Here is a 16799-nt window from a genome sequence, read left to right as displayed (position 1 = left end):
GGAGGGGGCGTTCAAGATGACCAACTCTGCACAAACAGATAAACAACACGAATTAAAGTAAGAGTCGTGATAACCTGACTATCCCATGTGGCACACTCAATCGGCTCTCCTGACATGACAAGTTTGGGAACTGTAGATCAATACACCTCGGGATACATAATATTTACAAATTCAATCCCACCTTCTCACAAAATCTTCTTGAGCAAAGAACCCAGAATGCGAAAAGAATGAAAATCCAAAATGGAAATAAATATCTCTTGCAAGGAATGCTTGATGCTCTCAAAAATCCTACAAGATGTTTTTGTTTTTGTGCTTTCCACAACCCCAACATATAGCAAACGGAGTGAGGCTCCATAAACATTTCTTAGATGAGGAAAAAATCCCTTCATTGTCAAAACGAGGGAAGTGTCAAACCTCTCCATATTAGTATTCAAGACGAGCTGACCTATTGCCTAACAATGGCCAAAGATGAAGCGTCAAAGCAGCCATGATTCCATCATATCAAAGCATTTTTAATACACAAAGCTCTCCCAAAAGGTTCAACCGCAACAGATAAAAGAGCAATCAAAATAAAACGTGTTTTTGAAAATAATTATCGTGCTCTTCTTTCTTGTCAATCATTGTCCCTTTTAGAGCAATGTCTTTCTACAAGCTTTGATATTTAAAAAAAAAAAAAAAACTTGACCAGATCTTGTCGTAGATTATCATGGTCCCTCAAGTCGAAAGTTCGATTTCCCTCTCATTTAAGGTTGAGATTTGTTCCTTCAACTCCTTACAAGTTATCATCATGGTTCAAACATTTTGGAATCAGATTGGCTCAAGAAAAGAAACCTTTGATAACAAATGGTGGAATCCTTTAATCACACAGGTTTTAACATGCAAAACAAGAAAAAGAGAACAGATGACTTGCTAAAACCTAGGTGATTGTATTCAACCCAACCTTTCCATTCATATAATAGTTCCTAACTATTATTGAAATTGACAGATTGCCCAAAAAATTGCTGAAATACCTATCTAAATAACAACTGAATATTTAAAAAAAAAATGTTCCTAAATATAGAAAATGCAATGAAAATGATGGTGATCTTATACAGTGATGTTCTCAAGAAGGAATGTAGATTGGAATATAGCAATTTGGGTGCAAAATAGGGTTTGTGAATTTTTATTTGTTTTGGGTATAGACAAGGGGTTTTTCATTGCCCCCATGCATCACTCAACCTACAGGTTGGGTGTTCCATTGTTTTTCACAGATCAGACAGTTCGAATTGCCTGATCACATCGATAGGTGCGATAAATGTATGATAAACTGGGCGGCAATTAAATAACCAAATATGCTCTTCAAACCCACCTCTTATTCATTTTTGTTCTTACAACTTATTCCAAGAAACATACATTGGGGAGGGGGATGAGGCCTGAGAGCCCTGACTTCCCTGCCATCATTTACAATGATCAGGCAGGCATTTTATTTAAGTCACAAATGGAAATAACCATAGAGTTCTAAGAAGCAAATGCAAAGGTTCCATGGGTTAGAATCGCTGCTTGTAGTTCCCATCAATATAACTCTAAAGAATCGGAAGGGAAGCAGCGCAGAGGGACCATGAACAGGCCATGACGCAAATTGCCCGGGCTTACATATTGTCTGGTCCTTCTCATGTACCCTCAAGTTGGTCCAATTTTTTCCGTCCAAAGAACCCTGAAATAAATATAAATAAATAAAAAATTATAGTCAACCAATATGCCTACATTTTGTGGAGTAATAATGAAAAAAACATGTTTCGACATAGTTACCTGAAGAGCCCACGATCTTAGGAATGCAATTGAACCATCCTGCCTCAAGGTGTAGTAGTTGCACATAAGCTGTAATCAATCAAGCAACCAAATACAATGTATTTTCCTTACAAACAATATTAGTAGGAGACTATGAAATAGAGTAATTATTTAGAGTCACGATTCGGTAAGGTGCTCAGTTCCTATAGATAGGAACGGTGTCTATGTGGCACGTTGTAATTGGAGAATAAACACATCGTGATGCATGATCAGTAGAGAACGGTTTGGTTAGGAGCTCTTACATGTTTCAAAATCCAACCCAAACGAGCCCACATAGAATAGGAACGGGACACCTTACCGGATCCCGATTCATTATTTGAAGACTTGTAATTTTTGCCTATTAGAAGATGCCGTGGATACTAATTCTTTATATCTCACAAATCCATGGAGTTTGTTCTGTGTGGCACATCTTGATTGCTGACATCCAACACGGTTCAAACACTGTCAACTGGACCTAATGTTGGGAGTTCGAGACACAATTCGAAGCCATTGTTGAAGAATTATTGGATGTTGTCCCTTATGATAAAATAGTATCAATGTTGAGATCACCCCAGCACTACATATTTCCAAGACAACTTTGGTTGAAGAGAATTAGATGGAAGAATGCCTCCGATTGTAAGAAAGGAAAAGGGAGTGGATTCAGCATATAGATCAGATTTCTCCGAGTGGAAGGTAGTTGCTCACCTTAGTGTGTAATGTGTGGAAAAGTCCTAGACTTTGGGTGTGATGATCAACACAGATGATTCGGTACTCATTCGGTGTAGGTGGCTACAAAAGTTCGAGAGAGAACTTTGGTGTAACTTTTTATAATTCAATCCAAGATGGACACTGTTAGTTTGTGGCTTGCATTAGAAGCCATATGGGAAGAAGACACAAGGGAGAGTGGGCATCATGATTTTGGTGCAATCAGCAGATCCACTTTGTATCGCATCAAAACGAATGTTGTGGCTGCCACAATTGCCACTCTTTGCTTGGAGTGAAAGTGAGTAACTCCATCTACATATGGATGTGGCACCTAAAAGTTGGGTGAACATTAGAACACTAGAGTTGTTAGTTAATGGTAATACCATAGACCCAGGTTCAAAACCTACCTTCACCCACTTGCCTACCAAAAAATAGCACAAGAATTGTGATAATCTCTGTATCTTTTTGAGCTTATCTATGGTCTGAATATATGAAGGGTTAAATCAACCATTGAAGACATGACCTAAAATGACCAAAAAAGTAATTACAAATCTCGAGGAAATAGTAAAACTTGATTAAAATATTTGATCAAATTAAAAAATTTGATGGGAGAGTTTTTGAGACAAGTGAACTTGCTGTTAAGTTTAGAATAACCGAAAACAACATAGTTTATAGTGAGCACGATTTGAAGATTTAAGTTAGTGGCCTCAAAAAGATATTTTACAAGAAAATATATAAAGACTCGATTCATATTCATTTTCTTTTAAACCCATTGTCCCAGAAAAGTCAAATCTAAAACATGTTTCTCCCTTGACCCTTGTCTTAGGTTTTGTCCTCGTTAAACAATGAATCATAAGTTGGACCAGCTGAAGAAAAGATTCAGATCGTTGAGATTAGTCGATGATCATTAATGGTCTAGAATACTCAAGAAAGAATGACTGACTTAAATGAATCATTTCTAAGGCATTGGTCAATAACCAACTTGAGCTGGGAAATCAATCACCTAAATATGGCAAAGGTTGGTCATAGGATCAAGAACTCAAATAGGGTTCCACACTAATGAAGTATTGGATCAGTATCTTAACTGAGATGTTCACCTCAATCATGACCTTCATCTCTCTATTGTAGTACTTTGTCATTGTGCGTTATGTTATGAATTGATGATGTGTTTATAGTATTTCAGATTTATTTAATATTTAATATTATTTTACTTTACATTTATTTGAGATTTTTTCAGATTTATATATTATTTTAGTAAACGAGCATAATTTATAAAGGAATTTGTATGATTAATATTCATATTAGGACTATTTGTTTAGAATTCTGGGTTCCCTGATCAGTAACTGCCATTGTTCACCCTACCAATCATCTCAAATTCAAGATATTCCATTGATCGATGATCAACTTGAGGATTGTTGCAGTATCGGGCTATTGATCGGTAGGTTTGTATGTTGTAAGTGTCAAAAGATAAAGTAGGTCGGTTTATGTTGAGAGAGCATATTAGTATATATTTGGCAATATGTGTCAATGCTAATTTTTGTAAAATATAAATAGAGGAAGTTGTGTGATAGAGTTCTTACTTTTGTTCATGTATATTTTTATTTATGCTTCCACTGCATATTATATCATTGTCAGAAACCATTTGTATTATGTGTTTATTGTATATCTCACATCTCGAGATTCGAACACTTTAGTGTTCGATTTTGCGGCGTGACATGATCCCACGTAAGAGACTTGAGTGAAAAATCACCCAATTGAATGGTAATTCAAATCCTTTCCAGCCATCCTCAGGCTTTCAACATACCTAGTCAGAGTTGATGAATGGTCTTAACTCTTAACCCTTGCATATGCATCAGTTATAAAGCCATGGCCTTACAAAGCATATGAGAATGATTAATTGGTAAGGTGTATATTTGTATATGTTTTTTTTTTTCCGTATTAGGGGTTTCATTACAGGTCGTTTTTGAATTGGTTAGCATAAGACTGGATATGAATGTTTCCACTATCCTAACAAAATTTAGAAGAAATTTATGACGCTATAGTTCATATATAAAACCTGATGATCTTGGCCAATGTCAACCATCCACCATGCACAATTGTTCCCATCCTCAATCCGGGGACCAGCGAAAGAGGTTCCCTAATGCATGAAAGAGTTAATATACTTGTCATCAAAATATTTTTGAAGTATGAACCTTTTTTTTTTTTTTTCGTTTTTTTGATAACCAAAGAAATTTATTAAGGGGAGGACAAGTTTGATAGGGATCACCATACCTGGTAAGTCCTTGAGACTAAAACCTTGGGGTCTGTGTATCTCGAAGCGGGACTGCTAGCGGTCACAATTATTTTCTGTAACACATAGTTTGATAGGGAAAACTCACTATAACAAACACACACACTGGTACGTTGAGAGTGCAAATGTGTTGCGAAGCTTACCTTAGCTAGAACAGGATTGACCCATTGGTGTTCCCCATAAGATGTGCCCGCAAAGTAAATAACTCCGTTGCTATCCCCATCACATATATATTGAAGCTCCTTAAAACTAGACTGTCGATGCTGAAATCTTACACTACAAGAATAAGATATGTTACCGACACCCCTTGATGCAGATATCAAATTTCATAACATAAATCATACAAATATAAGGAACTCTTAACTCTTGTTCTTAATAAAATTTCACACTTATCAAAAAACAAAAAAACAAAAATTATGTAAGTGATTCTGACATTTACAGAAGAAGTTATAGAGACCACATCATCCTACGGAAAAAACATTGGGAAGGTCTGAAATGACCCAACCTTACTTTTTCCGGGACCATTAACGGAAAGGACTAGAAAAAGGGTCAACTACTTGGATTTTAAAGATTATCAAATTCAGCTAGTTTAGCCCCAATTTGTTTGCATGGTGATCCAATCATTCAATCAGTCTGAAATGATAGGCTTCTCTGCAATCTTTATAATACAGTCAAGGGCAATGACATTGTTACCTTGTAAGTGAGCTACACGTCAAAAGATACAAGTTCTCACATTGGCGTGGCCCATAGGCCTCCACAGTTGTGCAAAACTGTTTTATTAATTTTGATTCCAATATTTAGGAAACCATTCATATTAGAATATTAATGGGAATCGTCTTAAAGAATTGTCTGTGTGTGTGTGTGTGCGTGTGCTTATTCCATCAATCACAGTAAACTTAGCCATCCCATTAGGTTCGAGAGACAAAAGATGAGTCTAGTTTTTCTGTTCACCAAAGGAGTTTAGCTTGCTTGGTTTTTGATCAATTATTCACTGGTTTGTCATTTGATGTCAATGGTGCAGAGAATGCTCTAAACTCCCTTTTGATTAATTTTGAATTTTGAATTACAATTAAACCATAGTTCTTGAGAGGTGATTCGTTTCAATTGATCTTATTGACATACAGTGAGAATCATGTTTAAATTCTCCATTACTTAGTTGGTTCTTATTATAGTGTAAGTATGTTGTTTGAAGGCTTTCAATATGTACTGAGATTTCTCCAACAATTATACAGTACATGTCACTTCTATATTTATTGTTTTGGATATATTTTAATCCATGAAGCAGGACTTCTTTATAGATGAACAAAAAACACTTGAAAATGAAAAAAATAATAATAAAATAAAAAAACAATTTGGAATATAGCTCTAAATTCTGATCTTATTTGTAAAATAAACAATTTGTATTATAGAAACTGATTTCTAGAATCTAGAATCAGAATCTTCTTTTTCTAAACCTGTTTCTACAGTTGTTATACGAAATGTAGTATAACTAAACATAAAAAAAGTCATTTTAGAGGAAAAAAAAATATATATTTTAAAATCACAAGAGACAGATCCTGCCTCGTTTATATTTTTTGCCAATTTTTTATTCTGATTAGGGGAGTCACTTTCGTAATCCAAACTAAATGTAAGTACATAACATTGGATTCTATCATCCTACAATAGGATTATGTACAAGAACAGGATTCAAACCCAATGCCCCAGAACAACACCTAGATGTTAGGTTTTTTTCTAATAAGGTGAAAAGCAATTTTATTGAAGAAAGGAAGCAATAGAAGGTGGACGAGAAAGCGAACCCCCTAAATACAAAGATCTCACATTCCAACAACACAAACACACAGAACAAGACAAAAAAAACTCAAGTGTCACATAACATATCCCATTTGAACATAAATTTCTCAGATGTTAGTTAATACTCACTTCTTATTCTCTGGTTGTGCCATTCCAGAATCAGAATAATTAATGGCCTCCAACACCTGTTACATGTTCATGGAGAGAAATTACTTCAAAATATCAAAATAAATAAATAAAAAACTACTCATCATAAATTCAAAAACGTGACAAAAATAAACACACTGACAAGTTGTCCAAATACAGGAATCTGAATGCTAAGATTGCTCTTCTCTAGCTGCAACATCATTAAATCATAAAGGACAGTGATTAGGCCACATTAATGCGTAAAGAAAGGCTAATGCCCCTTTGTACCCAAAACCAAAATACCTTCTTAAGCAAAGCCATGGGCATTAATGGGAAACGAACTAATGGAAGAAGGGTGTTAAGTGACTGAAGCCTATCTCCAAAAATGAGTTCGGATGTTGATGATTTCAAGGATGCATCGACAGCTTCCCACCCACAAAGCTCCTTGGCTTGCACTCCCCACATTAATATGGCATCAAGAATTCTTTCTTCAGATGTTACAGTCAAATCTGGATTCTGAAAATCCCATAATTATGATCAATAAATACAGATTATGCACTTCTACTAACACATCCAGATGGATAATCTTTCAAAGAAAATTGATTACAAAACTCATACAAAAGATATAGGAAATCATTGTATAAACCACATCTTTGAAATGTAATTTTAACTGTGTATCTTCATGTCATTATTGTTAATTTAGGTTTGATAAGCATTGAGCCTTTCATTGAACACCCCACCCCCCCACCCTCCCCTCCCCTCCCCTCCCCTCCCCACCCCACACCCCACCACACACACACACATTCTGGTCTCAGTCAAGGGCAGAACAAGACATTGACCATGGAACATTGAATGTTTTCAGGAATGTCTTCTATTGTCTCGAAATGTCTCAGTCAAGACAGACTTGGTTTGGACAAAGAAATTGCCTCTTGGAGGTTGCACTAATACAGGGGTATGAGATATTAACACCTTGCGACTAATATCCAGAAAGTATTCACCACCTAATTTTCTTATAGGGCACACAAATTCTCTGTCAATACACATTCTGATCTCCCCAGCTTTGGTGTCCTTAACACCTTCACATCATGCATAGGTCACACTATTTTAAAAGGGGGGGTTACTAAACTGGGTTTGTAGGGCCAAGAGGGGTGATCCTATCAAACATCCACGACATTGGTGCACAGTTAGTTTATGCATGCATCATAGTCGACGCAAAAGAAGCAAACAGATGCATAAAACCAGACCTACTAAGAAAAAAGCTAGACGGCAACTATTGTCCTTTGTTGTCCACATGAACATGTTTTACCCATACCAACCCATTCAAATGACATAGGCACATAGCACCAATAGGGGTATGGCGCTAACCCCAACAACCTTTTCAGAGGCATGGCCCTGACGAGCGTAATCACAGAAAACTCTGCACATCATTTTGTTTAAAACACATTTTGAATTCTAACAAATAAAACAACAGAAAAAAACTCGTTTCTAATAAAATAAAAGGTTTTACGTTTTAAATGTGTTTCTTACGTTTTACACATTTTTTTAAAATAATAATATTTAAAACCCATTTTTATATGGTTATGGTTAATTTAGCTAGTCCTATAGTTGTTTATGTCTTTGTGATTTGGTTCATAAATGTTATTTAATGTGAGATTGATGATACTTTCTTGATGTTACGATTTTTAAATTTTATCAATAATGTTTAATTCTGCTCAAAATATATGTTGATGGCTAAACATTTTTCATGAAATTGCATAACTATGTGTGGAAACATGTCATCATGCATTGACATCTAATAGTAATTTTTTTTTTTTTGCTCAAGAAAACATTGGAAATTGAGAATAAACAGAAGATGACATTTGAGAAGGATGATGAACACCTCAATGACCATGTGAGGAAACTTTGACAAGCCTCTACGGCCATCCACAAGCAAGTAGATTAATTGTGCTTGTATCATGCATGAAGCTGGAGTATCGTGCCCTATTGTAGAATTTACACACCCCCCGACGCCTATTGGTCTCTATGATGCCTCAAGAAAAACCACTACCTCAGTCTTCAAAAAATTATTCAGACACCCCCAAGCTTCAATATTATAATTAGTCCCCAAAGCAAAGATAATGACCTTAAAAAAGGCATCAAATACTCATTAATGGTCTTAGAAAACGAGAACTTCATCTCGAAGTTCCTTTCCTTGAGCTCCTATAGAAAATGTTGCCAAGACTCTGTAAAGTATAGTGAGTTGCACTTGAGCCTAACAAACATTGGTGATAGCATATGAGGCACAAAAAGGCATACCTCTTGGTGACATGCCCAAGAAACTCTAGGGAAAAAAAAGGAGGTTTAGAGAATGGTGGAACGCCATGTAAATTTTTTTTAAGGATTGCAATCGGTATGAAAACTATACAAGACAGAACCGAAGTCCAATGCTAATAGCCACCTATTCTCATCATTGATCTGCCATCACACGACAGGAAATGCCGTACACAATGCCTCCCAAGGCTAACATTGAAAGATACTTATGTCGTGTCCAATGGAACTCCACAGAGGCCACATATCCAAATGAAGCCTCAATGATGAACAGTCAAATGCGTTCATTGAAGCCTATTAGACGCCTCATTTCTACTAAGCTGTAGAAAAAAATAATAAAAAACCTTTTGGATAGCCCCCATGTTTAGCATTAGTGTTAGGAAACGCTCACTCCTCAATGCGCCCACAGCACCTAGTTTGGTTTCACAATAACCAACTTTGACAGCTGCGCCAACGTTAAAGGTCACCTCAATAGAGAATCTTATGACGCCTTCTCAAACCAAATTGCTATCACCTATAGCTTTTCCAAATAGCCCCAAAATCCAATGTCGAGAAACACAAGCTCCTATTTGAGCAATCAAATGTCTGGGCCAAGAATTTGAAGATGCCAAAAATAAGGGAAACTTTGGGTCCCTATTAAGTGGTCATCTCGACCACCTTGTAAGCCTTCACTGTATTTTGCTCCTTCATTAATAAATTTATACTTGCAAAAAAAATGCAATCTACCAACCACATGGTAGTGTGTATGCCACCCAAACAAAGAGATCAGATGGTCATTTGATGGTTCCTACCTAAGAAACCTCCTATCATGATAATAAATTTAAATATATATATATATATATATATATATATATATATATATATATATAGAGAGAGAGAGAGAGAGAGAGAGATTTGATGATATGATTTCCATCAGATCTATTGCATTTTCTTGTATGGTAAAAAAATATATATAGTGAAGCATTCAAAAAGGAAAGTCTACCGATCAGATGGTGAAGTGCTTGAGTATTTATATCGATCAATCACATCATATAGGCCTCAGTTGGACATCTAATTGCTTCAATTTTAATTATTCGGATCCAATGTTTGCAATCATCCATTTGGATTAAGAATTTTTCTATGTGGAACCCATTGTTCACAGTCATCCATCCGGGTCAGTTTTGGATTAAGAAATATTCTATGTGGAACCCCATTGAATGGCAGGTCACAACGTCCACATTCAGAACACCTACACATTTTCTCCTATGTAATAAAGGATTCTCTAGTTTCCCTTAAGCATTTTTCTTTTTTGTATTTTTATTATTTTCTTAACATTCCCAAACAAGTATGTTCATAATTTCACATTATCGATTTCAAATTGCAATATTGTTGTGTATGTAATGTGTTATCATACCAAATGACCCATACTGGTTTCTGAGGTGGATGATACATGCTACTATACTTTTTCTCTCTTCTTTGTTCTTATTATTATGTTATTGGAAAGACATCTCAGCCATCTCAGCCTCCAAGCACTCTTGTATTTACTTTTCTTGCCTTGTTTATAATTTCTTACAACTACAAAAGAAAAAAAACAAAAATAAAATAATAATGATGATGATGACGGGGCACCAATATCTTCAGAAGCAATGTCTTTCAAGGTGTAAAAAATAATCAACCCCATAAAAGACAAGAAAAAAAATATTTATATTAAAAAACTACCTCAAAAAGCACACATTAGATTAAAGTATTCCTTAATAACATTCTCCAAAATGTCACTGTGAAGTATTCGTTGTTAGGATTATAATTCTTGACATGTTTTGTATCCAAAACTATGAGTCATTTTCTAGTCATCTAGAAGTCTTGATGATCAAGGTCAAAGGTTCAAGCACGTTGCACGAGGATTCGGTATTCCATTCGTTGCCAAATTATGATGGTAAGTGCCCTAGAGACTATTTAGTCTTAGGTGGTGTAGAAATGATTCATAAATATAAAGGTTCTGATGTTTTGGAAATGAAGAATAAAATTTGGATTAAATTAAGTTTCAATCAATCAATAGCAAAATTCTACCCTATAAAATTGGGTTTAAAACTGATCAATCGAAACATAGATCTAACCAATCTAATTAAGGATAAAACCGATCGATCGAAACATTGATCTGATCAATCGGATCACAAATTTTCAATGTTTTAAAAGTCCGAATTTTAATACTATAAGAGGACATTTAATACCCCTAGGATTTCAGATCAAAGAATGCATGAAAATAGGTTATTATCTTGTCTCCGAAAACTGTAATAACCATCTCAAACCCCTAGAATTTCATTCTCCAGTCGTAAGTGTTTGAGAGATCAGACCAGACACCCATAAATTTAATCAGGTCTTCTTTGCTCGTGGAAACAGGTGCTTGTGTGTGATCCATCCAGGAGTTGGATTGTTCGTTGCTATAGTTGCGGATTGTGGAGATACAAAAAGCGTGTGAATTGAGTCATGATAGATCGAGGATTTGAGTCTAATCAATCAATTTTGAGTGTTGTAACTTTTGTACCTTATTTTTTATTACAGTGGATTTTGTTTAGACCAAGTCCAGCGGTTTTTTTCCAGAAGGGTTTTCCCTGTTAAAACCTGTTGTGTCGTGTTTGCATAATTCATGCATGTTTATTTGATTGATCCACTGAGTAAATTAAATTAAATAATTAATCAAATTCAAAAATCACCAAGTAGGAAGTTAGAAATTTCAAATGTTTCCAAAGTGAGAGCCCACCTGAAGGATATCACTGAAAAGTGCCTCATCTAACAAAACGAATTCAATGCTGGAAGTGGTGCAATAATCAAAGTGCCTTGAAAATTTCTTCTCACATGTTTCTTCAAGAAGCTTACACGATGGAATCGATGAAACCACTAGGAGAAGGAAGCATACTGCATCCTGCAACATATTTCAAACAGTCAATTTCACAAACAATAACAAAACTATTCTTCCAAAACTGTCTGCAGCCTTTGTCCGTTAAACTTGTGCACATAATACAAATAACTCTTTGCTGCATGAACTTCTTCCATTATGAGAACTCCACCCTGCATATATGTACACGAGAGTATCAATATTCTATGATTTTTCATCATCAAAAGGCCCACTTCTTTTGTTTGGCAGTCTGAACATAGCTCCTCAATTCCCCAAGACACCCTCTCTTCTATAATCTCTAATTATTGGAGGAAAAAAAAAATACAAAAGAACAGGATATAATTTTTACAATAAAAATTAAAGAAAAAAAAAACCTAGAAAGTTGAGGGAAATAAAATGAATAACCAAACTACCTCAGAGAGGCATTCTAGAATTGTCTTGCAGCACTCTTGATGAAGAGCCGTGATTCCAAATTGATCAGCCAACACAAATTGGAGTAACAATCTACCCAAGTCCATTGTATTTTTCATATCAAGTTCGCCATTGTACATGAATTGGAGCATATCCATAAAAGCTTCAAGTGAGATATCCTTTAAGAGGATTTGCGAAGAATTACTTTCACGCATTCCATTTGTAAACATCTGCAAGTTTAACATCTCTTATGAACATAAGGCATAATGGCACATACAAAAGGAATGAAACAAACTACTAAAAAGTTGATCATAATAGCACATATGTAGCTCTCATATGGAATACATGATCATCACCAATCAAAAACCAAATTGATGGGGCCAACATGGAGATCCCTTGCCCAATGCCATCCTATCCATCCAAAATTGTACACTTTTTTCTTCGGGGCGGCAACCCCACCCTATACAAAAGAGTAATGGATGCCCACGATCTCCCAGTCAGTCAATTATTGCAATATGAAATTTTGCAAATAAGTCGTACCAAATTAATAGTTCTGATAGCAGAGAACTAATGTCACACCGCAATAGAAATGTCAGGTTCAAAGTTCAATTTGAACTGGTAAGAGAGGAAATCTGTTACTATGTGTAAAAGTGGATTATGTGCTGAGATACACACGGTAAAACTTTTTGTTTCTTCTATGAACTCCCTTCTTATTTTATTTCTTCAACCAAAGATTTATATGGTATTGTCTGATACAGAAATGGCAAACAGCATATTGGACAATACAAACATGATTCAATACCAGTTCCTTGTCCATGAATGCTTCGTAATTGGACTCAACCAACTCACATACAATGGATCATAGTCACCAAGTTGGGATTTGGGAATAAGTCGGCAACATCGGGTAAAAATCAGAAAACAATCAGGCTAGGCTTTAGTCTGTGTAATTGTTCATACTAGGTGGTGTTCTCATATTATATCACCAAATCTCATATTAAACCACAATAATAAATCACCTAACCCCATATAGATATCATCCTTGCATCCACAACAAATAACCACAAGTCCACAACACATTCAAGGTTTACATTATTCAAACTATAAAAATATTCAATGTCATCCTCATTATCTAATGCTTCATTGATAAAATGGTCACCATCATCTTCATCGAGGTCATGTTCTCTTACTAGTGCTTCAATTTCATTTTTCGTTTTAACCCAATTTAATCGCAAAGTTCGCAATTTAATCATGAAGTTCGTAAAAGTCATGATTTATTGAAAAAATTCGTGATTAAATCGGTGAAAGAAAAAAGTCACGATTCACGACTTTTTCGGTAAGTCAGAGAATAAATGGATAAGACAGTCTAGTGTAAGAAGATATAGGTATATAAAAAAGAGAGCTGCTATTGGCACCTCAACTTTTACTTATTACACTCCAATTTCTCAAATTATTTATCAGCCCCCAACTAAAGATTAAAACACACCATCCAAACATTTCAAAGGCTTGGCTCAAGTTATTATCTCAACATTACAAAACATTATAACACTCAATCAAACAATTTCAATAGATGTTTACAGTTATGATTAGGCTCATATAAAATCTTAAACCCAAAAATATAAATCTAGGGGGAAAAAAGAGAGAGAGAGAGAGAGCTTCTATTGGCACCCCAACTTTTGCTTATTCACAACCATTTACTTATTTTCTTTATTTTTAATTGGGGTGTCAATAGCAGCTCTCCAAAATAATGGAGCAAATTAAAAATGAAGAGATACAGGCTTGGCTCACCTTCGTAAATGGGGCACTCCATAAACTGAGGATTAGTTTATGTGAACGGACAACGAGATCCTGCCCATCAATACAAATGTCCACATCACTGTACTCCCCAGTTGAAAACAATTGCTTGAGCCTTTGGACATTGATGGGGAGTTCAAAGGGGAAAGCTGCACAACGTTGAGGCTGGGAACATGGATATGAAATCTCCACTTTCTTACCCGAATCAAATAATTTTTTGTTCAGTTTAAAACGGTCAATGATATCCTCGCATTGCTTAACCAAAGGCATGACTTCAAACTGTAGGCTAAGATCCCTCAAGGAACCAAGTTGTGGCTCCAAAATCTGCATTACACGAGTAAACAGCATTCTCCTTCATCGTCATCAAAGCTCATCCCAAACATCATCATTGATAAATATTAAACCTTTACAACAAAGTCCCAATTTTTATTACAAATTGCACCATTCATTGCAATCTAACACTATACCAATCATTTGTAACATGGGGACTTGGTGAAAACTGTGGTGCACATCCTGAGATGTACCAAGAATGGTTTGTATGCCAACTTAAGTCAATGGTCTGAACATCGTAGACAATAATTACTGCCTATAATGGAAATGCAATAGGTTTGCCCCCACCATTCAATCAGGCCCCAGATGGGAGATCTGCTAGATAAAAAAATCAACCTAATTGGATGATCACAACTGCCTGAATAATTGTAATTTTTCTCAAAATGGCAGAAGTCTCGGTCAATAATCTTGATCTTGGGAGATCTCTTAGGTGAACGAACCAATTAGTAGATAATAATATCTTACAACAAAGACTCTATTACAAATGTATATATATATATATATAGATTTACATGGGTTATATAGAATAGAAAATTAAGGCACAAGATTCACATTACTTGATTTAATCATCTAACTTGGTGCCTTTGTATTAAAGGCAGAGAAAATAAAGAAAACTGAATTGTCAAGAATGCATGAAGAAGGGAACTTTTGTTTTTTTTTTTATAAGTATGAAGAAGGGTAAATGACACTTACTTGGGTCCTGCCAGTGTAGATATACTGAAGAAGAGCATGTAGAATTGGATAGGTTATCCCAGGAAGTTGGACGACATCTTCATTAGATGAGCTAAAATGAAAACTACCCGAAGTACTCAAGATAACCTTATGGGCAGGAACAACCTTTTCTTCTTCACCAACAACAAAGAACATATCGGAAAGAGCCCGGCTCTCAAGAAAATTTTCAAGTCCCCACTCTTTGCAACTTTCAAATTCATCTTCCAACTCATCTTCATCATCCTCATGTTTGTTGTGATTCACATGCTTCCACAATGAAACGTGATTATGTTTTAAAGGCAACACATTGACATTTCTATATCCCACATGTTTGTCCCAACTACTGAGCCCAACATATTGAACACTACAATTGGGATGTAAATCGAGCCATTGAAAGATGAGATTTTGAAAAGGGAATTGGCCCTTTCCAATACTGATTAACCCATCGTATATACTAATCCAATAACTTTGAAATGCTGAAGAACAACAAAGCCCAACCCCTGCCTCATCAACTACAGTCTTCCCATCTACCTCAATTTTCAATCTTCGGTTCCTATGGCTTCCTATGATTACGGTGTAGTGGGGACTATTATCCATCTTGTAGTGATAGTGTTGGCTACCTACATGTTCCCTAAACACGACTGTTACATCATTGTGAGCAAAAGCTTCGAAAGCCACACAACCACGACCAGCTTCCCGGAATCTCAACTCCTTGCGCCAAGCACACTCGAAGGGGGCCACAGTAAGAAACTTTTTCTCATCCATCTAAACCCAACTTTCTTCACTCCAACTAGAAAATCAATTATGGCTAAAGATGAAGTATAAATTCAGCAAGACCATTTATCTGACATAAAGAAGAAAAAAATCACCTAATTGACTCAAAAAAAAAAAAAACAATTATTTCCATGATATTAACAACCTAATTTCTCACACATTCTAGGAAAAAGGGAGGGCTCTCATCAATCAAAAACAAGGGTTTTCCAGGATAAGAGATGGACTATAAAAAATGTTTTTTTTTTTCAAAACTTTCTCTCAATTCAAGGATCCAAGCTATAGAAATATTGAGATTTTCCAAACTAACAAAATGGATTTCAAATTAGAAGAGCTTCAACAAGTCTATATCAGATCATATCCAAGAACGACTACTTTGTGGGGAAAAAATCAGAACTTGAAACAAATCAACAACCAACACAAAATTTAAAACCCATCAAAAAATGGATAAATATAATCATACCCACAACTTTATGTTTGTCCTACCCCATATTCTTATCCAAGCTCCACGCCATCAATGGATCACAGAGATATTTAACAAAAAATTTTGTGACATAGAAGATAAAGAAGAATCTAGTAGTTGATACAGGATCCAACAATAATAAAATCAGGTTTGGATTTTTGGAGGGAACCCCACCATAGATTTTCATACGTTTTATCATAAAAAATAATTAAATTTAAAAAAAAATTGTAATGGTGAGCATGCATACATACCTGATTCCTGATAGTGATGTTAATGGGACCTTTTGAGTATCCTAATCGAAAGTGAGAACGAGAGAGGAAAAATTAAAAAGAAGATTTTTTTTTTTCATGAATTGGAAGAAGGCCGTTTCATTTTATTTCATGCAAACAAGGCGACAAGGGCTTCGTTTGGAATCGATAGGTAAA

At 35.5% G+C, this 16799-nt stretch overlaps 1 protein-coding gene across 3 annotated transcripts; it reads right to left on the bottom strand.

Moving 5' to 3' along the window:
* Positions 1–1317: 1317 nt before the first annotated feature.
* LOC147403861 (BTB/POZ domain-containing protein At2g30600-like) lies at positions 1318–16799 on the bottom strand. Of its 3 annotated transcripts, none has more exons than XM_086439615.1 (13): positions 16626–16797; positions 15123–15984; positions 14094–14423; positions 12311–12538; positions 11763–11924; positions 7022–7234; positions 6882–6929; positions 6722–6777; positions 4945–5077; positions 4783–4857; positions 4568–4648; positions 1789–1857; positions 1318–1693 (listed from the first exon to the last, which is right to left on the bottom strand). In XM_086439615.1, exons 2-13 carry the CDS (start codon positions 15903–15905, stop codon positions 1472–1474), a joined length of 2400 nt encoding a protein of 799 aa, XP_086295741.1. In that variant the 5' UTR covers positions 15906–15984; positions 16626–16797; the 3' UTR covers positions 1318–1471. The 3 variants fall into 3 exon arrangements, with proteins under 3 accessions (XP_086295741.1, XP_086295742.1, XP_086295743.1); XM_086439616.1 differs by lacking the exon at positions 16626–16797 and adding an exon at positions 16398–16555; XM_086439617.1 differs by lacking the exons at positions 1318–1693; positions 1789–1857; positions 4568–4648; positions 4783–4857 and having other exon boundaries at positions 4945–5064; positions 16626–16799.

Source organism: Akebia trifoliata, chromosome 4, assembly GCF_017979445.1.
Source record: "Akebia trifoliata isolate Shusen 1 chromosome 4, ASM1797944v1, whole genome shotgun sequence".
NCBI lineage: Eukaryota > Viridiplantae > Streptophyta > Magnoliopsida > Ranunculales > Lardizabalaceae > Akebia > Akebia trifoliata.
Note: the sequence above shows the minus strand (reverse complement) of the source record. Positions and strands in the feature narration are given on the sequence as shown.

Coding starts and splice junctions, on each gene's coding strand:
- LOC147403861 (XM_086439615.1), bottom strand. CDS start 15,905: ATGGATGAGAAAAAGTTTCTTACTGTGGCCCCCTTCGAGTGTGCTTGG. Junction 11,925..12,310: donor TTCTAGAATGCCTCTCTGAG/GTAGTTTGGTTA, acceptor AATATGTTGCAG/GATGCAGTATGCTTCCTTCT. Junction 1,858..4,567: donor ACATTGGCCAAGATCATCAG/GTTTTATATATG, acceptor GATTGATTACAG/CTTATGTGCAACTACTACAC.